The sequence below is a fragment of the Hippocampus guttulatus genome, chromosome 3, assembly GCF_054856545.1.
Source record: "Hippocampus guttulatus isolate MCC_2025c chromosome 3, RoL_Hgut_1.0, whole genome shotgun sequence".
Classification (NCBI taxonomy): domain Eukaryota; kingdom Metazoa; phylum Chordata; class Actinopteri; order Syngnathiformes; family Syngnathidae; genus Hippocampus; species Hippocampus guttulatus.
This window is the reverse complement of record NC_141263.1, coordinates 14,643,929-14,667,667: the sequence shown is the minus strand read 5'-3', so window position 1 is coordinate 14,667,667 and position 23,739 is coordinate 14,643,929. Positions and strand designations below refer to the sequence as shown.

Below are 23,739 nucleotides of genomic sequence, written 5' to 3'. Positions count from 1 at the left end.
GACATGTCAGTGTAACCCTCCGCCTGCGGTAGATGTGCTGAGGCTGGAGTAGCCACCATTTTGCATGTCGAGTGTGTTCCTCCCTCCATTGCTAATAGAGACGATTCCACTTACTTTCTGGCGTCACCACGGCTGGTAAGTGCATCGCGAGCGTGCGTCTGTCAGAAGACGTGCGGAAACGGTCCGACACGATAAAAATAGTTGGTCGTTTTGTTGGTATTTACGTTGACAACTCACTGTGGCGCTGCATAGGAAGTGCTCCTCGGTGCACCGGGGTTGTGGCTGTCAGAAGCTAAGTTAGGTACACTTTACCATTCATACTACGCGACTCCCAGACATAATCGACGTGACAACACCGTATATCGAATTTACTTTCACCATGCTAACGTAATCAACACTCCATTTGAGTGTACATACCTGTGGTATTCATTGAAAGAAAACGGGGATGTAAACGAGTGACAAGGTAGCAAGCTACCAACGCCGAAAAAAAGGCCTAAAACCGCATCATATCCTGTGGACAGGGTCAGGTGTAATTTCTAACCACGATCGCATATCCGTATACACGGGGAACAGTTTCGGGCCCCAACCGTCATGTAATCGTTTCATCCCAGTGAAGAGGAAGGCAACTTATTCCACTGGTAGGAACTTGAAATGCTACTCCTGTTAGCTCGTCGTTAGCCAAAATGTGTAGGTGTCATTTGTGTCACCGAAAGCAGTGTTGCAATTTTGGAAAGCTGGATAATTTGTTTTAGCCTAACAGGTGTCTGGATCTCAAACTTTTTGGACAAAGTACCACGTCCTACAATACTTAGCTCTTTAAGTTCCACTGTAATGACCAACATTCAAATACAGTAGCATAGTCGCCCCAAGTGTAAATAAAAGGTCTTATCCTGTAAGGTATATTTAGTTTGGGTTTTTTTTTTTGTAACCAATTATAAGTGTCATCATGTACAAATTGAAAATTAAACCTGCGCCCAAATAAACAAGATTGTCACAAAAGTCATAAACTGGCATTCGGGTGGATGGAAATAGGTGTGTCAAATTTCCAAATGTACAAAGTACTTCTTAACAAGTATCACGGAATTGCATGATGTTGGTCTTGTAATAGTAGATCAGAATGTCAAATTTATTGATAACCAGACTACTGCATAAACAAAAATATTTCTGAGAAAGATGAGCTATATTAGTACACGATTCAGCAACACGATCAAACCGAAATTGGTCTCTCTATATGTAAAGGGATACCTTTAGCATATATACTGTATATATATATATATATATATATATAAAATTAACAAAAAATATTCATGCTGAAATGTAGTTACTAAAAGTAAAACATTTTTTTACTGTCAAATTACTTCTCTTTCGCGCGCGCACACAACAGTTGAAGAGCAACCACAGCTTTGCTGCAAAACTCAATTAAATAATGTATAATATGTGTTTTTTTTCCAGATTAGAGACTTTTTTATGTTGGGTGACACTATCAGTTAGTGCAGTTATTGTTTACAGGACGTCCTACTTGCTAATATTGAGGGGTTGCTAATATTTGGAGACCTTGTTTAACCACACAAGATGAGTATAATATTCCACCGTTCATGCAGGGCACTATTGTACTCCCAGTTTACTACCACTTTCAGTGTCAGAATTTCACGGAACACTTTCAAAGATTTTTAAAAATAAGTTAACCACTGTCAATGGACCAGAAATAGCTCAATCTCCAGTGCATCTTCCTTTCTTCTTTCATGATTTTTCACTGTCACTTCAAAGGGGAGTTTGCGGATTTAAAACTGTAAATAAGATCTGAATGTACCATGACTTCACGAGACCTCCGGTTGTAATGACTAATCAGGCGCGGGTTACATTTTTACAAGCTCATTCAAGACATATGGAAGATTTGACTGAGTGACCGAGGTCATATCATTAAAGCAAATTCAGCCACACCAGAACGAGTTCAATATGGACTGATGATCTATTGCGTCGTTGTTGATGTCAGTTCATGAGACCCCATGTATGCTTTAGTCAAAACTGTAAGACAATACAATCATTACCATTTTACTTACATCGAACAAAGCTAACTACATCCAAACAACTTTCTCCTGTTTTTTTCCCCTCTCCTTACACTGTGATTTCAATGACTGAGTCGTCGATTCCTAAGTGATGACCTCTTGATTAGGGATAGCGATGAGGAATGCAGCCCAGCTTGTCATTTCCGTGGTTTTGCACACAAAACCTCTGACAGCTTGTATCCCTCATTTAAGAGTTTTGCTGTTAGTGGAAGACGCAAACAAACATACTGAAGTACAGAAAAGAAATCGATCACGCCAATAATTTGCGGCAACCCTGTAAGAGCAATGCTCTTACCCTGAGTGACCCCCCCCCCCCCCCCCGGCGACATAAGAACTGTAGCGATACTTTTATGACACCATTGCCTAATTCTGCCGCTGTTGTTTTTTTTTTAATTTATTTATTTTTTTAGCGGGAGAGTGGCTGATTAGGCCGTCGTGCGAGCGAGTGAAGGGGGTGGCAAAACTCAGTGCTTGCCGGATAGCGACCTCCTAGATTTTAATCACCACTCTTTGTGTACTCATAATAATGAATAATTCACCCCAACTTTCAAGAACGTGATTTTCAAAGCCTGTTATGTTTTTGCTGCTTGTATTACAATATGTACTTGTAGTCCGTGGCAGGTTGACTTCTCCCCGTGGTGAATAGAAGCTTTGGCGAGCTTGTTGTTTCTTGGTGTCAGCCCCCTGGAAGAAAAAAAACTAGCACAGCAAATCTCACAAGGGGAACAGCTTGTTAGGAACATTTCACAGTACATCCATACTATTCCCATATGAGCAACATATCTATCTACAGGGCTGGTGCCTTACCTCATCAGGAGGCCTGTTTCATATATTTTGCATAGTTTATTTATAGATGTTGCTAAAATAGTTTGATTTCTGATTTTAGAATGTATCGGTAAGATTACTGAAGGTCAGATGTCAAGAAATGTATTGACGATGCTCATCAAACATGCAGTGTTGCATAAGCCCTCTTATGAGACGACAAACACTTTATTCTTTCCATGTTTTGAGGCCTCTGCTTTTTCTTGCGATCAGTACACTTAATGTCACTCTCAGGCATGATGAAGAGATCCACAGGTGCACTAAGACCGTTCTAGTGAACAACAGGAACACTGTCATTTGAACGCAACTCTTTCGAATGGTAACTTGCCTGTTTTATCACTAATTGTATACTCTGCGAGTATTGTTTCACATTAAAGTAGTTAAAATCACATTTACATTTATTTTAAAATGATGGACCGAATGTGAACCGCCACGTGAACACACAAAATGCTGCCTCACTCGTCTTGAGTTTCACCCTGACCCTAACAGCACTGACAATTTCAGTGACTAAGACGATTGGATATCAAAAGAATGTAAGCTACAAGAATGCCGCCTTGTTCTGCACTCAGGAGGAATTTATGATTAAAACAGCTCTTGGTCGAGGCAGAATTTTAGTGTTCAACGCAACACGAGACTTGAAGACACCTTTTGTAAGGACTTCAGGTCATTTGAATGCTGTTGGATAACACTTGGCAGCTTGTTTTGGAGAAAGAGTTGATCCTACCTGCTCTGGCTTGAACATTTAGTCACAGCCTATTCTTAGGTTGTTTATAAACTGACAACTTGTCACATTGAGATATATGTACCGTATTTTCCAGACTATCAGTCACAGTTTTTTTCATAGTTTGGCCGCGGGTACGACTTAAACTCTGGAGCGACTTATGTGTGAAATTATTAACACATGATTGTCATTTCACATGTTATTTTCACATCAAACCACAAGAGGGCGCACTCGGTCTGTGTTGATAAATCGACGAGTTGACGAAAGCGATGTAGAAGAGGAAGCGGCGCGTTGTCGACCTCCCGAGTTGGGGGAGTTGTTTAAAAGTGACACAGAGGATGAATATTTCATTGGATTTAGTGATTTGGAGTGAAACTGGTAGTTTGGTAAACTTATTAGCATGTTCTTTATGCTATAGTTATCTGAATAATTCTTAATATGTTACGTCGTTACTGACATTACTAGGCATGTCAGTCATGTAACGTTAGTATACCGTACACTTATTCAGCCTGTTGTTCTCTATTTTATTTTTATTTTAAATGGCCTTTCAAGATGACATGTACTGTATGTTTTTGGCGTTGGATTTTATCAAATAAATTTCCCCCAAAAATGCGACTTATACTCCAGTGCGACTTATGTTTTTCCTTCTTAATTATGCATTTTTTGGCTGGTGCGATTTATAATCCAAAAACTACAGTAGTTTGTTTTACCTATTGCCATTTTCGTACGGAAACATCCATGTTGTTACTTGTGCCCTTTGGCTAGCTTCCATTGATATCCTTCGTCTTTATTCCAGAATAATAATTTTGCACAGCAATGGCTTTCACATTTGAACATGAACATCTTTGTAACATTCATCCATTCTTTGTTTACAAACAAAACAAAAAACAAAACAAAGGCAGAAGTAAAGACAGTTGAGCACAAGGCCCACTTAACCATCTTCGTGTTACAAAATGTAAAATATGTAAAAGTATCACCAGCTGAGACCTGTGTCCAGAAATTATACACTCTTATTCTCTGATTATCCCACTGATTAATCAAGTGACTGTAACTCAATTATTGGTGAGTGACATGGGCGCCAGCATACGAAAGTGCATCATCGATTGAGTGTTTTGTATTTGGTGTGACCCGGTGTGAGTTGTGGCAATGGGCAGCTTGTGTATGAATGTGATTATTATGTGTTTGTTTTCTTACTATTTGTACAATAGAACAATTGAAAATTGCACTGAGGGCTTTGTCTATCCTTGACCACTTGCGCGGGCATTACAATACTTCCCAACGAGTGATGTTAGGCTGTATTAAATTAAAACATCTATTCACTACCTTGTGTTGGCTCGTTGCTGTTGTGCTGCACATTATGAGAAGATCAACCAATTATTACACCTGTGCCAAGCATCTGTGGTCAAACGTTTTTGTTTGTTGATTAGTTTAGGTTTTTTTTTTGTTGTTTTTTTTTCCATTTTGGGAGGCTTGAGGGACACTATTTATCGACACAGTGAGTGTGGAATTCTTGTGAGAATTTTCTGGCACTTCTTCTGTGGTGTGGAAATCAATCTGGAAATGCCGGATTTGCTTACATTTACTCCTGCAGTTTATTTGTTTGGTAGACTACCAATTGAAAAAGGCATCATGGGAGTGAGACCAAGTGTACTAATTGATGGTCATTATCAACTGTAGGGATTGTTTCTCAGTTCATAGTTCATTTTCTCACAATCTGTAATGTGATCTTTTTTGATAAGTGTTAGATTTTATAGATAGTTATTACACTCTGCTTTTTATTTAGTTTTGTATTTGACTGGGTGTTGGTGTCAATAATAACAGGGGAAATTAAACTCAACACATGAACTACATATAAATACTAGAAGCCGATCGATGGTCTTTTTAAAATGTATTATTATATATTTTTAGTCTGATGACGATTTTTGGCAGGTGTCTGTGTGTGTGTGTGTGTGTGTGTGTGTTATAAATAATGAAACAGTGTTACTTGTGTACAACTGCTGTAAATGGTTAGCGTACATAAAGGTAAAAACAATAGGCAAACATCAGCCGTCTGGCCAATTACTTTGGCTAATGTTTGAAGGGCCTTAATAGGCCGATTTAATTGCATGGCTGATTAATTGGTCGAGCCCTAATAAATACATCAACCTTTACCAATGGCATGAAGCCCGTTTGCTGTCAGAAGCTGACCAAGGGTTTGTGATTTCATGTTTCCCACTGCACTGTGAAATGAAAAAAACTCAGTTGTCATGTCCTAAATTCAGTTATTCCTCATACCATCGGTGTGCAACGTGAGACATTGTGTTTTATACCTGGTGTTGAAGTTTGCAACCTTTTTTTTTTTTTGCCATCTCTGTCCCAGAGAATGCCAGCTCCGATCAGATTGCGGGAGCTGATCCGGACTATCCGGACAGCGCGGACCCAGGCCGAGGAGCGTGAAATGATCCAGAAAGAGTGTGCTGCTATCCGCTCATCTTTTCGAGAGGAGGACAATACATATCGTTGTAGAAATGTGGCGAAGCTCCTTTATATGCACATGTTGGGCTACCCGGCCCACTTTGGGCAGGTAAGTTACCGGCATTGTATGCAGACTATGACACCAATGGACACTTGGTAATATCATGACTATAAATCTCCTGTCCATGTGTGTGCTTTTGTGTTTTTGTTTGTTTTTTTCAGCTTGAGTGCCTAAAGCTGATTGCATCGCAGAAGTTTACCGACAAGCGAATAGGTTATTTGGGAGCTATGCTGTTGTTGGACGAGAGACAGGACGTGCATCTATTAATGACGAATTGCATTAAGAAGTAAGCTGCGACCTGAGCCTTAGTGTGTGTCCAGTAGATCTGCTGTGAAATCTGTTGTGTGTGTCTGTAGTCTCTTGAAGCTTTCTGAGGTGTCTATTTGTTTACACACGACAAAGACGCATAGAGTAAATGATGCTCTCTGGAATTGTTGAATGTCATTGTGCTATGTTGTCCCTCAGTGACTTGAATCACAGCACACAGTACGTCCAGGGACTGGCTCTCTGCACTTTGGGCTGCATGGGCTCCTCAGAAATGTGCCGTGACCTGGCGGGAGAGGTTGAGAAGCTGCTCAAAACATCCAACTCTTACTTGAGGAAAAAGGTGAGCGGCGCGTCTATGAACTGAGACGCATGTGATAAAAATAAATGCATGAACACCTCCACTCCTCTTTCCTCTATTGTCTTCTGCTACGCAGAGATTTTTTGTGCTTTTGTTTTGTGTAATACTCAAATCGTATCAGAAATGAATGTCAGAAATCAGCCAGTGAAGAAAAAAATTCTCTAAAATGCAACTTGGAAAGCTCTGCAAATCACTGGAATTGAATTAAGCAATTTAAGAGAACAGAACAATACAAGTAGAATGCCAGAACAATACTGATGTGAGTGTAGTCACCAGACAGTCTAAAATGTTTGCTTTGCTGACAGGCGGCGCTGTGTGCAGTTCACGTCATCAGAAAGGTTCCAGAACTCATGGAAATGTTCCTTCCAGCCACAAAAAACCTGCTGAGCGAGAAGAACCATGGTGAGTGTAAACGGTTTGTTCAGATGTGTTTTGTCCCTTCACCAATGCGCTACTCATCCTGTTCCCTGCCACTCACTGCGCTCTACCCCGTTTGGTGTGCGGCCTTCACAGGGCAGAGGAGAATTAATGAGGACAAACTAAAAATAAATAAATAGAACTAAATACTGATTCAATTAGTGATTCAATGATTACTATTGAACATTCTTCTTGAAGATTTAAGAAATTTGGATGATTAATATTGAGCATCCTACTTGCAGACTTTGTCAAGTTTTACACGCTACAGATAGAACAAATTGAAAGATTTAAAAAAGTAGTTTCCTCTGAAATACCAGAGCTGTGCTGTGAGAAAACATTATTCAAGAGCATTAAAATGGTTTTACACCAGCATTTATAAGTACAAAGCCATTATAGAAAATGTACAGAAAATTAAACAGATTCAAATTTAGATGCTTCAATATTTGAAATGGACATGGGCAAGTTTTGTTCTTGTGTCATAAAGACACAAATCAATGTTTTGTTTTCCTGGCTTATGGCAACTGGTAGCAAGGAAAAACGCGCGGCGTCACAAAGTCATCAAATAATTGCATTTAGCTTTAAATCAATGTAATTCATTGTCCAAGTAATTCACTTTTTGTGACCTGCATTGATTAATCAGTCTTCCGATCAGTGAATGTTTGTTCATCATTCATTATTTGCTCGAAATGTTACATTTATAATACAGTCAAACCTCGGTTTTCGAACGTCTCGGTTCTCGACCAATTCGGTTTTTGACCAAAAATTTCGAGTTTTTTATGCCTCGGATGACGAACAAATTTCGGGTCTCGAATGAACTGAGCACACTTGAATGCACCATTTGACTCCTCTCGCCTTCCTTACACGAGGAAGTGACGCTTCCTCGTGTTGCTTTCCATTAGGAGCAGACATGTTCAGTCAACTTTCTTTTTTTTTTTTTTTAAAAGAGCGTGGTTTCGGTTTTCGAACAGCCTTCTGGAACGGATTATGGACGAAAACCGAAATTTGACTGTATTAGGTTATTCACACTCTGTTCATTTGAACACATTTTAGCCCCCCCCCCCAGTGTGTCTTTGCTCGCCTGCAATGCAAAGTGAACGGGGGAGGCCTGGTTTAAAGTGGAAGTATCTGTTTTGAAAGCTGGCTCTGGCAGTGAGTGGAGACACAAGTTCTGAACATGGCCTGGCGAAACCTTTTGTTATTGGTTGTTTGGCTGCATACTTATAACCAGACACAGAGAAGCTCATTAGAAGACCGAAGTGCAGATTCACTTCAATGGACAGCGGCACTATCCATCTTATAGTGTTCTTCTTTTCTCTCGCTCGCACTCACTCATGATAACCCAGCTGTATAATTTGCGTTCCTCTTTGTAAATGATCGGTTGACACAAATGGCATGTAAATCTCAAGCTTCTGTGTAGAATATTGGGACCGCTGCTATGTTTTGTTACAAACTCATCTCCAATTAGCCATTACAGAAGTTTTATTGCCTTCATTCACAGCTGCATAAAACATCAATGCGCTCCCACACAATTTTTTTTTTTGGCGCGTACCACCCCTTCCTGTCAGCATAATGACCTCGAGTTTGTTTATGCTCTAGGTGTTCTCCATACATCTGTTGTCCTCCTTACCGAGATGTGTGAGAGAAGTCCTGACATGCTGTCTCACTTCAGAAAGGTACAAACCCAGTCTGTTTAAATCAAGATATTTATCTATGATCCTGCTTGTTTGATGTGTTTTCTTCTGCACCAAACCAAGTCGGTTTTAATGGCACCCCTGCATGTTATTTAGTAGATGGTCGGGATGCAGCAAGTAATTCATAAACTCAAATAATTAAAAAGCTGTATTTGGTGCCTGCATTTGTACTCTGCATTTGGATTTAGCGGAATAAATTCATTTCACACTTAAAGTGTCATACTCGATGCCTCCCTTGTGTTCACATTTTCATCTTGCAGTTTAAGTGGGCACGCCTGAGAGAAGGTCAATGGCAAAGCCTCGGCACAGCCGAAACATGCACATGCAGCTGTTTTCAGGTCACGTGCAGCATAAAAATATGCGTGTGATGGAAGTAGAAAACTGGATGTCTGTGCACTGGATTAACATCTCCCACCACTAAAATGACAGAGGCAATGATTTACCAGCCTAGGCCATTAAGGCAAAGAGAGAAATATTAATCCCGTGTGCCTATTCCCACCTCTCCACTACCTACCAAATTAAAGTGGCCCAAGTGAAATTCTGGCCCTTAAATCACACACTGTAAGACAACACTGACACCTGGGATGTTGACTGAATTATGCGTCCGTATTTTAGCTTTCTTTTGCTGTTGTTGTTGTTGTTGTTGTTTTTTTTGCTTGTACTCTTTCACTTGCTGCTGTCGTCTCTCGATGCAGCAAAAACTATGCCTGAAGCGCCACCCCTCATGTTCATGATCTACTTATTTTGAGCTCTCTGAAAGTGAATGATTTTCCACTCCCTAACATCTACCTCATATTTTTTCTGTCATTTGTCCTTGTTACAATTCCTGCATTGTGTTAGAATGAGAAGGTAAGAGTGCATTCTGATCTCATAGCTGGTGCATGCTGTAATTAGTATTCAGTCTTCACAAGTCACCTGAGATGTAACCAATCTGTCCTGTAATTCATGGTGCTTCTGTTTTGCTCCTCAAAATGGTTTTAATTTGGATTTATCTTGTTCGGTGATCATGGCAATGTCTTTATCAATAGTATCCAATACAGCGTTTCATTTGTCAGCTGCACTCCTCATCCAATTCTTTTTCTCATCTGATTTGCCAAATATGCAACTCATTTCGTCACTCTTGAATGGGTTTATTCTCACGACTGTCACGGCTGTTATGTGCAGGAACTGATACTATTCACAATGTTTGTCACTGAGGTTGTTTCCATGTACACGTATTTACAAAGATAACGGCCTTAGGTGTGTAAATATGGTGAAATGTTCACCCGAGCAGTTAAAACTAAAGCAACACTGCCAATGTAAAATGACGGCAGGAGCTTAGTTTTATTTTGGGTTGTTTCTCACCATTCCCACAATATCTGTAAATTGTGTGTATCCAGTGCACTTCGATTATTCTGGAAACCGTGACACAAAACTTTGAATTAGTTCTCAAAAGTAGACCACCTGAAGATTGATATTTCTTTTTGCTTCTAACAAAATCGAATTCAAAAATAACAGTAATGTTGACTAAATCTTCATAATGTAGTGATCCTGTTAGCTAAATGTGTTCTTCTAACCAAAAAATTCTCTACAAAGCATTTGGTTTGACATATCAAGAGAGATTCATTTTGATTGTTTTCACTTTTTAACTCCTAACCCTTCCGTTTTGTTCTTGATAGTTGCTAATGTTAATAATCCACATCTAAAATTGTATTTTTCCTGTCAGTATTGATGCAGGCTATTGGGATATCCGAATAAATATTGTGACACCACCTCTTTTCTCTTTTGATCTTTGTCTTTTGTTCTAGCTGGTTCCACAATTGGTGAGAATCCTGAAGAACCTGATCATGTCTGGATACTCACCTGAGCATGATGTGTCGGGCATAAGCGATCCTTTTCTGCAGGTAAAACTCCTTAGTCTGTCTCACCTGGATGTTGCTTTGTACTTAGAAACTTAATTTCTGGCCCTGTTGTTTGGTGTGCTAGAACCAAGTGAATTGCATTGACAAATTGTTTTCCTTTTCTTAGGTGCGGATATTGAGACTACTGCGAATTTTAGGCAGGAGTGACGACGACTCCAGTGAAGCAATGAATGACATTCTTGCACAGGTTAGAGTTGGTTATCTCCTTATGTAACAATTTTTGTGAATTCGTTTTTGGTTTCTAATTTTAAACTCAGCTATGACATTTCCTTATCACACCACACACTTCCCTTTTTCTCTGTGCATCAGGAGTCTTTCTAGTCGCAGACACACACAGTTACAGCTGTGGTAACTTGTTTCCCAGAATGAGAAATAATAGCGAACAAAGGGAGCAAAATGAAATTGTCACAGAATAGCACAAGGGGACAGATCACACCGGAAGAAATGCTGAATGATGATACATAGAGTGATCCATCGTCTGAAAGACTGTTGATACTTTATATTGTCTGACAGCATTCATCATTTTGTTGTGTATAGGACTCTTACATTCATCAGTCCATACATAAAAATATCAATTTCCTCGAGTCAGCATTGTTGCGGTGCCCTTTGACATGGCCTTAAAATGAGATGTTTGAGTGTGACCTGTTTTCACAAAAATTAAACACCTGAATAGGGTTAGGACTCCCACCAAATGTCTCTCAAGTTGAGTTTAACAACGATGTTCTGCATTATTCCTGGTCGCAGGTTGCAACAAACACTGAGACAAGTAAAAATGTAGGCAATGCAATCCTCTATGAGACGGTGTTGACCATCATGGACATCAAGTCTGAAAGTGGACTGAGGGTGAGCTAATTGATTTCATCCAAACCTAAAAAAGAACATTTAAGTTTGTTGATTGATCTATTTATGCCCACTATTCTGACACCTAACTCTTTTGTGTTACAGGTTTTGGCAATTAATATATTAGGGCGATTCCTCCTTAACAATGACAAAAACATAAGGTATTCGAATAGCTGACTCATAATGCCAAAACTGAGAAGAGCACAGCAGAACTACTAACATGAAGCCATGTATTTTTCATATTCACAATTGCAGATATGTTGCATTGACATCCCTACTAAAGACGGTACAGACGGACCACAATGCCGTGCAAAGGCATCGGAGCACCATTGTGGATTGTTTAAAAGACCTGGATGTGTCCATAAAGAGGTAAGCAGGTGATTCTCAGGATTTTGACATCAAGGACATTCACCTATTCACTTTTTTACATAACAGTTTTGTTTCTGTCCTTGATCTACTTCCCCTTTAACGCTGTAGACGTGCAATGGAGCTGAGCTTTGCCCTGGTGAACGGCAACAACATAAGAGGCATGATGAAAGAGCTGCTCTACTTCCTGGACTCGTGCGATCCCGAATTTAAAGCCGACTGTGCATCGGGAGTCTTTCTAGCAGCAGAAAAGTATGACATTGACATATACTGTTCAGTTTTTAGCAATTATTTTTCTCCATTTTTTTCCACTACAACGCCAAATATTGCACCCAAGGACATAGCAAATCTGTTTTCTTCCAAGTCAAAAGAAATGCTGTGTGATGACAACAAGAGTGATCCATCGTCTGAAAGACTGTTGATTCTTTATATGATCTGACAGCATTCATCAGTTCATCACCCTATTGTATTGTGAGTAGAAATCTGAACGTTGGCTGCAATCTCAAAGCTCCCTTTGTGTTACAGGTATGCCCCTTCAAAAAGATGGCACATAGACACTATAATGAGAGTTCTGACTACAGTACGTATCAGCATACATTACACCCAAGTACTCATTAAAAATGAGTATTAGGAGTGAATTCTACCCGAGACCGACATGTCTGTATTCTAATCGGCACGTCTGCTCCTCTTTGCAGGCAGGCAGTTATGTGCGCGACGACTCTGTGCCCAACCTTATTCAGCTCATCACAAACAGTGTTGAGATGCACGCATACACAGTGCAGAGACTCTACAAAGCTCTTCTCGATGACATTTCACAGGTCAGAACTGGGACCCAGCTTTCTGACGTACTATAATTATTATGCAGCGTTTTTAGGCAAGAGTTGGATTCTTGTTTCTCTCTGTGTAGCAACCGCTCGTCCAAGTCGCATCCTGGTGCATAGGAGAGTATGGAGACCTACTGGTCTCTGGACAGTGTGAGGAAGAGGAGCCCATTCAGGTACATGTTGACGACTCTAACATTTGAGTAATGGCAAACACCATAGGCAGACATATCATGCAACTGATCCTGCTGTTACCATATAAGCAAGTATCTGAATACAAACTGTGCAGTAACACCCATAGACAAAGAAAAAAAAAATACTCACAGGCGTATATTCTTTTTCCTCTCGGAAGAATGACTGATAATACTCCCGTATTGAGAATCTGAGTCTCCAGTACAGTATATCCAGATGTGGGCATTCTGTCCATAATAACGCACGGTCCGTTGATCTGTCACTAGCGGACTCCCATTTTGCTGACGAATGATGGGGGAAACTTAGAAAAAAACGATGGACGATGGACAGAAGTGGGTTTTCGTCCGTCACTAGACTCGTCATTAACCGGGTTAATACCGACGTACCTTCTCAGTCCGTCGCTGACAGACTCCCGTTCCGCTGACGTCTGACAGAAACACACGCCACTGACGAAAAATGACAATGACGGAGTGACAAACTGACATTATAGTTTTTGTTCAGCTTGAAATAATGACTGAGTGGCAATGACAGATAACCACTTACGAATGACGGACTGGCAAAATTAACCGACATACCCAGCTCAGTGTTTCCATACATCTCCTTCACCGTTGGCCAAAGTGCACACACCAGAATGAGCAGCAGAATGTGCGTATAAGCTAGAGACTGTAACCAAAACTGCTTGTTTTGATGGGGTATATAATATTGTAGCCGTATCAGCAAAGCACCTTTCCAACGCGGATGACATGCAATCATTCCTTCCTTATCTCAATAAGGTGAGTGAAGATGAAGTTCTGGATGTGCTGGAAGGGCTTCTAGTATCCAATCTGTCCACGCCTGTGACTCGAGGCTATTCTCTTACTGCCATCATGAAGCTGTCTACTCGTTTCAGTGGTGTCAAGTGAGTCACTGGATTTAACACTACACATAATGAGGCTTTGCCGTCGTGAGCTAATTTGGAACAACATGCACCTGTGCAATTTCTTGCATCATTCAATTTTCCTGTAGCCGTATCAAGAAGGTGGTTTCAATATATGGCAGCAGCATTGATGTTGAGCTGCAACAGAGAGCAGTGGAGTACAACGCACTTTTCAAGAAATACGACCACATGAGGTGAAGTGGAAACTCAACCAAAATACCCAAAACAAATAAAATGGGCCATTTATTGGGATTGGCCTCTAATGTAGTGGTTCAGTATGGTTCATCCTCCACTGCGTGTCCCCCCAGGCCCGCTCTCCTCGAGCGAATGCCCATTATGGAGAAAACAGCCACTAATGGCCCCACAGAAATCGTGCAGACCAATGGAGAGACAGAACCCTCCGTTGGGGAACTGAAACATCCACCCCCTGTTAGTCAGCCAGCCAACCAGGTTAGTGACATTCTCCTACATCAAAATGGAACACTTAATTTTACAGTGAGTCCTTAATTGAAGCACATGAAAATACTGAAGAGAGTCATTCCTTTGACGCTTATCCCTTGCAGGCAAATGATTTATTAGACCTGCTGGGTGGCAATGATATGGTGCCGGTAATCCATACGACAGTGCTCCCCAAGCCTACGTCGTCTGGAGGAGAGCTGCTGGACCTGCTGGGTGACATCTCACTAAGTGGTAGGATACTCCAAATCTTACTCGTTCAACATGTGGGAGTTACTCTGCGTGTTTTCATTTCAAACAAAAACACGTTGTTACTCAACATCAAATGTTATTCATTGCAGTCCACATTAGTATAAAGAATGCTGTATATGTGATATTTTGTTTGTTCATCTCCATTAGCAACACCAGATCTTTTTTGCAGATTAATTTCCCGGCTGAGCCTATTTAAAAGGAAATAAATTCAAGGGTTTTTCCACATTATTTATAAAGTCGCAATTTTCACACAGCCTGGCGAAAAGAAGAATATTTTTGCTGATGAAAAGCACAAACTAATTCAATATCTTGCGATAGGAATAAAATACTGGACATCTCAATTTGTTGCTGTAGTGATGTTTTGGGTTGGAATAATGGAGAATGAATTCTTTTCGGTTCCTGGATGTGTCAAAAAGACCTCTGCAAAATATGAGCAGTTTCTAACTGACCATATCCTGCAATGGGTTAACAAGTCTTCTGAAGTAAAATAATGCACATGCAAGAAAATGTACCATTTCATACTTGCACAGCTGGGTTCTAGAATCGGTATCGGGAGCCAAAAAATGGTATCGAACAGCACTAGTTGATAGATGGACACCTCCCAAAAAATAAAATAAAATAACTCCTAGGTGGTGGGTTTTTGCCATCCTCACTTGACATAGAAATTATTCATGGACTTCAAGTTAAGTGAAGACGAAATCAATGATGTGATAGAAAACAACATTTCTTTTAGAGTTCTTTATAACCTATTATACTAGTATATGTTATAGTATTTTAGAAATTGCTCTGCATAATCATTTGAATTGGTGTATTTTGAGGATGCTCAATTTCCAAACTATACCGTCATTGTTGGTATAACTCCGTTATTATAGGACGTAATATAATTGTTGATGATTAAACATGTTTTCAGTGTCACTTTTGAGGAAAATAAAAACTGCAATATGGGAAATCATTTGGAACACAGTGTAAGGCAGGAAACACCAGTATCATGGATTCTGTGTTCACGGTTGCTCTGTTATGCGTTACTTTTTGTCCAGATAACTCTTCTAACTGTCTAATTCCACTTTTGGCCACAAGATGGTGGCACACTAAATGTGTGGAACACTAAAATTGAAAGAGGAAGAGAGGAGGAAGTATTTCTAGCTCAGTCTCATTTTTCCTGGAGCGATGAGGACAAGATTAATGAACGTCTTCCTCCTCTCCCATCCTGGGTTTTATGCCAACAGAAAGCAACAACTGTACTTTCATCTTTTTAATGTACACCTTTGGAAAAAAAAGGAGTGACAAATGCAATAAAAACATGTCAAGAGATGTTAGAGGCTACACTGTTCTAGATAGCATGTCCTTGAGCATCCATTTCCGAATTGGTCATGGTGCATCAAATTCTGATGTGACCTTCCCCTCCCAAGGCACTCCAGCCCCTGCTCCTGCTCCCTCTGTACCCACCTCCCAACCCCCTTTTCTCCTGGATGGCCTCTCCTCACAGCCCCTCTTTAATGACATTGCAGCTGCAGGTGAGACTCTTCTTGTCTCTTGTACTCTCCGCACCACATTTGAAATGATCATTTGCAAACACTTCCTGGTCTGAATATTTCCTGCAGGTATTCCTCCTATGACGGCCTACAACAAGAACGGCCTGAAAATAGACTTCACGTTTGAGAGGGCAAACCCTAACCCCAACGTCGCCGTCATCACCATCCACGCATGCAACTCTACAGAGGCAGACATGACAGACTTTGTTTTTCAGGCTGCAGTACCAAAGGTAAACCGGCATAGTCGCCGTCAACATATCTGCCAACATGATTTTATTAACTGTTAAGACAGGACATGCTTGTTTGCCGTTGCTCTTGTTTGTACCCGTTTGGTTGGCTCAGTTTGACTGGCATGTTCAGTTCAGTGTGATTTTTTTTTTTTTTTTTTTTTTTACATGCTTGCATGTCTAAAAGTTTTGTTGTTCAACATAAATATTTTTTGTTTGTTTGTTTTTGTTTTGTTTTTCAGACATTCCAGCTGCAGCTCCTGTCCCCCAGCAGTAATGTCGTCCAAGCACTCAACCAGGGAACTGTCACACAGGTCATCAGAGTCCTCAACCCACAGAAAGTTAGTGTGCTTTATCTAGTCTGAGTTGGATGTTGTCTTTAAAAAATCTATACACCCCAGCTCAAATGGCAGGTTTTTCTGGTCTGAAAAAAAGTGGCAACGATTTCAAAACTTTTCCACCATTAATGTGGCATATAACCTGTACAACACACTTGGGGGGGGGAAATCTTTTAGAGATGGAAGTAAGAAACTTGAGATTATGTGGTTGCAGAAATGTGCACATTCCCCTCCTGGGGATGTTGGTATGTTCAGAATTAACCAATCACATTCAGACTTGTTCAATGGGACTCAGCACCCACCTGCCACCATTTTCAGTGGCTTTGATTAACCCCAAATGAAGTTCGGCTCTTTTGGTGTTTTGTGTTATTTTGCTTTCATGATGATGCCTGACTGCGAATTCAAACTGTCCGCATTACTTTTCTTAGGCTCAGCTTTGAATTGGAGAAAAATAGCTCCAAAGCCTGGTTGACTGCCACAACCAATCTTCACCGCTGCCATGGTGGTAGTTTTGACGATGAGCAATTTTGTGGTTGCACCCAAAAATTGAGAGAATTCAAAAAAAAATGTTCCTCCTCAAAAATATAGCCAGATCTGGAGGTTTATATCTGTAAAATATGGCCTATATGGCTCAAGTTATGAAGAAAGCAGGAGATTCTTTTGTGTGCTCAACAATAAGTACTTGCCAGAAATGACTGTAACTCCTTCATTGTTGCTGTTGGCCTCACAGCGTCACTAGTTATAATCTCGTCTTTTCTTCAGTTTGGGAGTAATGCCCAGTTCTCAATAATGTCACTGTTGTGCTGTATTTTCTCCCTGAGGATTTTGTCAGTTGAGTAGGTCACATTCTTGGTGGAAAAAGTTTTGAAATGTTTATGGGATGTAAAAATTGTAGTCATTTGTTATATCACAAAAACCTAGCATTTGAATGGGGGGGGGGTGTAGACTGTTTCAATGCAGTGTATTTGTACTCCTCATGAGAAACCACTGTTCCGTTTTCAGCAACAGCTACGAATGAGGATCAAGCTGACATACAACCACAAAGGTTCGCCTGTGCAAGACCTCGCAGAGGTCAATAACTTCCCCCCACAGTCGTGGCAGTGATGAGTTGCTTCATTTACTCCTAAAAGCCCCTCCGACGGGGACTGATTTTTTTTTTTTTTTTTTTTTTGCCTTGCCCCTCTCCCTCCCATCTTCTCCTCTTCCTTTTTTCCAACGGACTCCCCCTCAGTGACATCACAAAACGCGCAGCTGAGCGTCTTTAAAGATGGAAAAACCAGTACAGATGAAGAGCCATTCGATAAGCGGGATTACATGTCGGTGAACTTTCTCGTTTGTCGCTTGACTGGTGTCATCATCTCTTTTGTTAGTCATGCGACTTTTGTTTTTCCACTTTCACTTGAACACTGTACTAAACGACATAAACTCACTTTGATAAAAGGAATATTTATGATTGCGCTGAGCCTTTTAAAGCCCTAATAATGCAATCCTCAGATAATTCACTGAGTGACCTTCCTCAATTCATGCCTGAAAATCCATCTCAGAGATGTTGTATTTCATCACTGTCGGGTGGAATCCTCGTATCTCCAAAATGACTGCTTTTCAGGAAATAAATCAACACAAAGGCCATTTTGCGTGCCTCACCAAACAAAGCGTCGTTCAACTTGGTATTGTACCTTCTTTTATGATCAACACAACACCGTCCCAAAAGCATGTTCAATCTGTAATTTCATTTGCTAAACCGCTAATTGATGACTGTTATTTCTTAGAATGGTCCAGGCAGCCGTGCACGTCAAAAGTCGAACCAACAACATAGACTTTACAAAGTCACAACCGCAAGAGGTCATGAGTGATGTCATAAATAAAATGAGAACCTGACTGAGCAAAGTAATCCGCGTAACTTTGTGACAGAGCAGTTCCTTCTGAAACATTACAGCGAACCATTTTCAACAAAACGTCTATGCCACTTTACTCGTTATTGTACATTCAAAACACATCCAGACTTTGAAACTTGAGGCGACATAATACTGCGCAGCTCCCATGGAGTTAGAAGGAAGCTCAGAAAGTTGAAGTGTACAAGAGATTTAATCGATTTTTTTTTCTCTAGCTAATTCAAACACTAAACTGGTTAACAATACGTGAGTAATAAGACGTTGTTGTGACAGACCACTTTATGAAGAAATTTTTTTTTTTTTGAAATTCACCATATTTGGATTTAAGAGTTTTTAGCCCGACAGCGACAATGTACAACTTGTACCTGATCTTTCTTTAAGAGGTATACTAATCGGACAATGTGAAAAATGTATGACTCTTTCCGGACATTTTGACAGTCATAATTATGATGTGTAAACCACAATTCCTAATTATACCCCCCCCCCCCCCCCCCCCCCCCCCCCCGTGTGGCCCTAATGCAGTAAGCTGGTCAGGGAGACGCATTTGTTTTACCCGGTTGCGCTTCTTACCTCTCACAAACTTATGTAAATGAAGCCTCTTATGAATGTAGTTAAATGCACTGAATGCTGTTCTTATTTCTTCTCCATCGATGAGTCGGTCATCACATCGGCACTATTTCTGTGAAAGTTTGTTTGATTTCTGCAGTAAATCGACTTGATTATTTATGCCTGATATCAAAGTGACGTGCCTTTCTGACTTGACATGAGAAGAGTTCAGTTAGCCTGCTTGAGTGCTTGAAAGTGAGGGAAGTGATCGCGCTGGATTTGAAATGCTGTCAGCTTTCACCTTATTTAAAGCATGTTTGTTTTTCACTCTGTGGTGGGCTTTACCCGATCTCCACAATCTCCACAAATTCTCATCACATGATCCCGATTGTCCCGCGATCGCGTTGCTGAGCTTCATTTATGGCCTGAAGGGCCCCAAATAAAGTAAATTGGGGGTTGGGGGCAGCTAATAGATGTCACCTTTTTCATAGGATAGCATCAAGTGTTGTCGCAAAATCTCATTAAGATCCACTGTCCCGTCCGTCCCAGTCTTCAGATTTACCGATTCATCGAGTGAGGACTGTTTAGCCGTACAATTTCTCGGCTCTGGTCTTCTCTGTCGGGGGGAGGCTACCGTTGATACCTCACAATGTTTTCTCTTTCTACTAACTTGTCGGAGTGGCTGGCAAGCGAGGGACGCACAGCTGCATGAACGAATCTGACAGCCATTTGTCCATGTGCGCCAATACAAGTTAGCGATGAACGACCTTCGCGGCCCCACGACGCTTTGATATTCAATCACTATGCTTCACTATAACTCCTGTGACCAAAATCAGAGAGACTATTAGCTTTGGAAATATTTTTCAGCGACGATATGTGTATATGGAGGAAAATAATTTCACTTTTTTTCCGTTGTTGACAAATGCTATATTAGCTTTTTTTCTGTACATACTGAGGGCTTTTACGATTTTTTTTTGTCTCTTGTACTATCTTTCATCTTTTTTTAGATACCATTTTCTAAACCAATTCTTCACTATGTATATTGTCTAAATAGTCAAACCATAGACGACATCAGGCTTACTTACCTGTATCACCACTCATCCATTGTAAAAGGTATATGATCGGCTCCCTGTACATTGTATATAATTGTAAAACAAACAAAAAGGCTGATCCACTTAATTAAAAACCCACATGAAGACTTCAAGGATTAGCTGGAAGCATCGAATTGTATGCACATATGTACAAAAGATTCTTAAACGGATGCATTTGATGGACTCGGCTTCATACTTGGCTCACGGGTGTCATGTTTTTACGAAGATGGCTGCCGAGGCTTTCGTTGGGGTTTGCTTATAGTGAGTGAATGGGGGAACTGTACTACTGAGAAACGGCAATGCTGCACTAGTAAGCTTCCACAATGCATCCCCGTTTTCCTTCGTCTTCACCTTTGTTGTTGGCCCCGTGTGCGCAACTATTTAAATGTTGATTTGCTATTTCAATGTGTTGTTTTTAAAACCGTACTTGACACCTATACTATAAAGGTGGCCCCGAAATCGATGCCAAGTCAATAATTCACGTGCCCCCCCCCCCCTCCAAAAAAAATTGCATGTATCCTATTTTATTCCATTTGAAAGGAAAGCCGTCTTAAGCATTTCTTCGATATCTAGCTTCAAGCCCGATGTACTAGTTCTCTCTTTGTCCTCACTAAGACGACAATTCAGCACACCGGCCGAACAAATGTTTTGTGCTGCACTAGTAACATTACTAGGCCAGTAGTAGTACTATTAGCAACCAATGTCAACTAGGGCACAGTTTTGCCTCACTAGTAACATGAAGTTGTTGCTTGTATCCAGAAATTCCACACATTTGGGTGCTGAATTATATTTGTTATGAGCATCTGAAAAACACTAATACCAGATGCATTTTGGAGTTTTTTTTTTTTTTGCGCAGGCGCTAATTCCCAATACTAATCAACAGCACGCTATGAGATACATAGAAGGTAAAAAGGTAGATAGAATACAGACAAGATAACTAGTCCATGTTTAAAATCTGTGTCAGAGCAATTACCCCCCCCCCCCCCTCCCCACGCCCTCTAATTGTTTTATTTGGAGGCCAATTTTGTTAGGATCAGTCTTCAGCCTCAACTCACTGGGAAGTGAATCCCAAATTCTGATTAACATCGAGTAGTGCTAGGACTACGCAGATATCGGCTAGTGCAATTTTCCTTCACCAATAACACGAAATCGTGCTAGTGAAGACAGAGCGTACCAGTACATAAGATGCTTCAGTGCACGAGTAGAATGACTGTCTTGCGAGTAATGTTTTTTTCCACCACTGTATGATGTTTCTGCACACTAGTAGCGCACCTTTGACATACCAGTTGGGCAAATACATGTTACGAGTAAGGCAAAACTCCACGAGTTGACAACTGTGTACTACTAGTAGTAATAGTGTCATTGTAGAATTTTACTTAACTTCAAATTGTACTTGATAACATCTAGTGCGTCACAAGTCATACTAGTAGCATGCAGATGTCATTTCAGGCACAGATTCCCCTCACTAGTACTAATCTGCCAAAGTTGCCCGGGTTAGTGTGTAGTGATATCATTTAGGAGTGGAAAAAAATATGAGTAAGACAGTTAGTTATTCTGTTGGTGTGTCCTTGTTCAACTAATGCGATGTTTGGGTAACTAGTGAGTAGTAGTACACGGTCAAGCTGGATATCAAGGATATGGTATAAACACTCGAACGGCTTCCAGTCATCTCGACCGACACACTGTTAGGCATGTTTGAGTGCTTTACATGCCAATAGCCACAGGGGGCGCTGAACATAACTAAAATGAAGGAAAAGCTCAGTCCAGCTTGTTCACATTAGTTTTGTGTGTTGTCTTGTTTTCACCCCCCGGACCCCCAACTTGTGCGTCCTCTTTGTCCATTTTTTGGGGTGTTTTTTTTTTTTTTGTGATGCTCATCCATGCAAGGTCTCGTGTACAAATAGTGAAATGATCCCAACTTAAGTGCATTGGACAAACTTGAAGGAAGGAAGAAGTATCGGTGTGTGATTTGACTTTGAAGTGTGTGTGAGACTATTTCCAGGATTTTATTTGGCTGCAAATTTTCATCTTGTGAGCTGCATGTTAAAGCCGATGTAAATAATGTTTCTACTCAACCCACTTGAGGGTTTTGTTGGGAGATGCAAAGAACGTCATTCATGAGTCTGTCCTACTCTGTCACGGGCCACTTGTGCGTACAAAAGGATTTTGTTCAGGTGGTGGTCACAACAAGGATTAAAGATGGCGATCAATGAAGCGTTTCACCCACACCCAGGCTCGTCCTGTCCGAATAACAAAATCTGATTTGTTGTAGCTAAAAGAATGTCTCTATTTTGGTTTTGTTTTGTTTTTTGCCCCCCCCCCCCCCCCCAATCAAGTTTGACACTTTGAACTGAACCCTGTAGTCCGTGGCTAGAAGGTGAGTGTGACTGTCAGACTGAAAGTATGAGATATGATTAAAGACAAGTTGTAAACTATTAAATGGGATATTTTCAATTGATGCTGTGTATTCTTGTCATTTGGGTTGCAGAAAACAGGAATGCAAATAAAAAGTGCAAATACTGTACATCTAGCTAAGCTTGTTTTTCTCTGTGATTTCATGCAGCATTGATGCGCCACGGAGTTCAGTGAAATGTCAAGATTATGTATTTAGAGAAAGGTCGTCGTGGGAGAACGAATGAAGCCTCTCAATTAACTTCAACATAGTTCCTCGGCACTGGCATGCCTCAAGATAGCGGCAGCTCCTCATCTCGCTACCATATTTAGTTAGTACCCATATGCCACGGCATTGTGGCAAAGTGCTACTTTTCTCTAAATGAAGCTCCTCGACTACCTTTAACTTAATTACTTGGTGCCAAGATATTGAGATGCTGAAGCACGTCAACTCACTTCAACAGTTCTTTGACACCACAATATGGTGGTGAAGCACTATTTTTGTCTAAATGGGGTTCCTCAACTCTCTCCAACTTCCAAGCACTACTGTTCTACAAATGAAGCTCATCAAGTTGCCTTCAATATTGTTCCTTGGCACAGAAGATGCACCAAGATAGCGCCAAACCACAACTTTTCTCTAAATGGACCTTCAATTCACTTCAACATCGCTCTCTTGTACCAAGAGCACTAGTTTTCTCAAAACAAAGCGCCTCAACTTTCTTCAACTTAGTTCCCTGTCACCAAGAAGTCATTAAAACACTACTTTTTTCAAAAAGAAGCTCCTCCCTTGCATGTAGTTGATTGACTTTGAGATGCCACAAGGTTGAGGGTAAAGCACTACCTTTCCCTAAATTAAGGTCCTCAACTCACAAGATATCTGCAAACCACTACTTTTCTCTTCATAAGGAGCTCAACTCACTGTAACAAAGTTCCAAGGTGCCATAGCACGGTGGCAAAGTGCTACTTGTTTTTGAAAGAAGCGGCCCAACTCACTTCAACGTACGTACTTGATACCAAGATGCCAGATGATGGTGGCAAATCACTTCTTTTGTCCAAATGAAGCACCTCAACTCTCTTCAACTCAATTCCTTGGCACCAAGATGTACATTTTGAAAAAAAAA

The 23,739-nt window shown here is 40.6% G+C and overlaps 1 protein-coding gene across 2 annotated transcripts; it reads left to right on the top strand.

Moving 5' to 3' along the window:
* The first annotated feature begins 15 nt into the window (after positions 1 to 15).
* ap1g1 (adaptor related protein complex 1 subunit gamma 1) lies at positions 16 to 22,751 on the top strand. Of its 2 annotated transcripts, XM_086106954.1 has the most exons (23): positions 16 to 135; positions 5,969 to 6,172; positions 6,286 to 6,410; positions 6,590 to 6,731; positions 7,055 to 7,151; positions 8,763 to 8,839; positions 10,645 to 10,740; positions 10,865 to 10,945; positions 11,503 to 11,601; positions 11,704 to 11,759; positions 11,854 to 11,967; positions 12,076 to 12,216; positions 12,490 to 12,544; positions 12,660 to 12,782; positions 12,872 to 12,961; positions 13,751 to 13,875; positions 13,983 to 14,087; positions 14,202 to 14,343; positions 14,457 to 14,583; positions 16,011 to 16,115; positions 16,203 to 16,363; positions 16,603 to 16,701; positions 17,701 to 22,751. In XM_086106954.1, exons 2-23 carry the CDS (start codon positions 5,972 to 5,974, stop codon positions 17,800 to 17,802), a joined length of 2,463 nt encoding a protein of 820 aa, XP_085963080.1. In that variant the 5' UTR covers positions 16 to 135; positions 5,969 to 5,971; the 3' UTR covers positions 17,803 to 22,751. The 2 variants fall into 2 exon arrangements, with proteins under 2 accessions (XP_085963080.1, XP_085963082.1); XM_086106956.1 differs by lacking the exon at positions 16,011 to 16,115.
* The last annotated feature ends 988 nt before the right edge of the window (positions 22,752 to 23,739 follow it).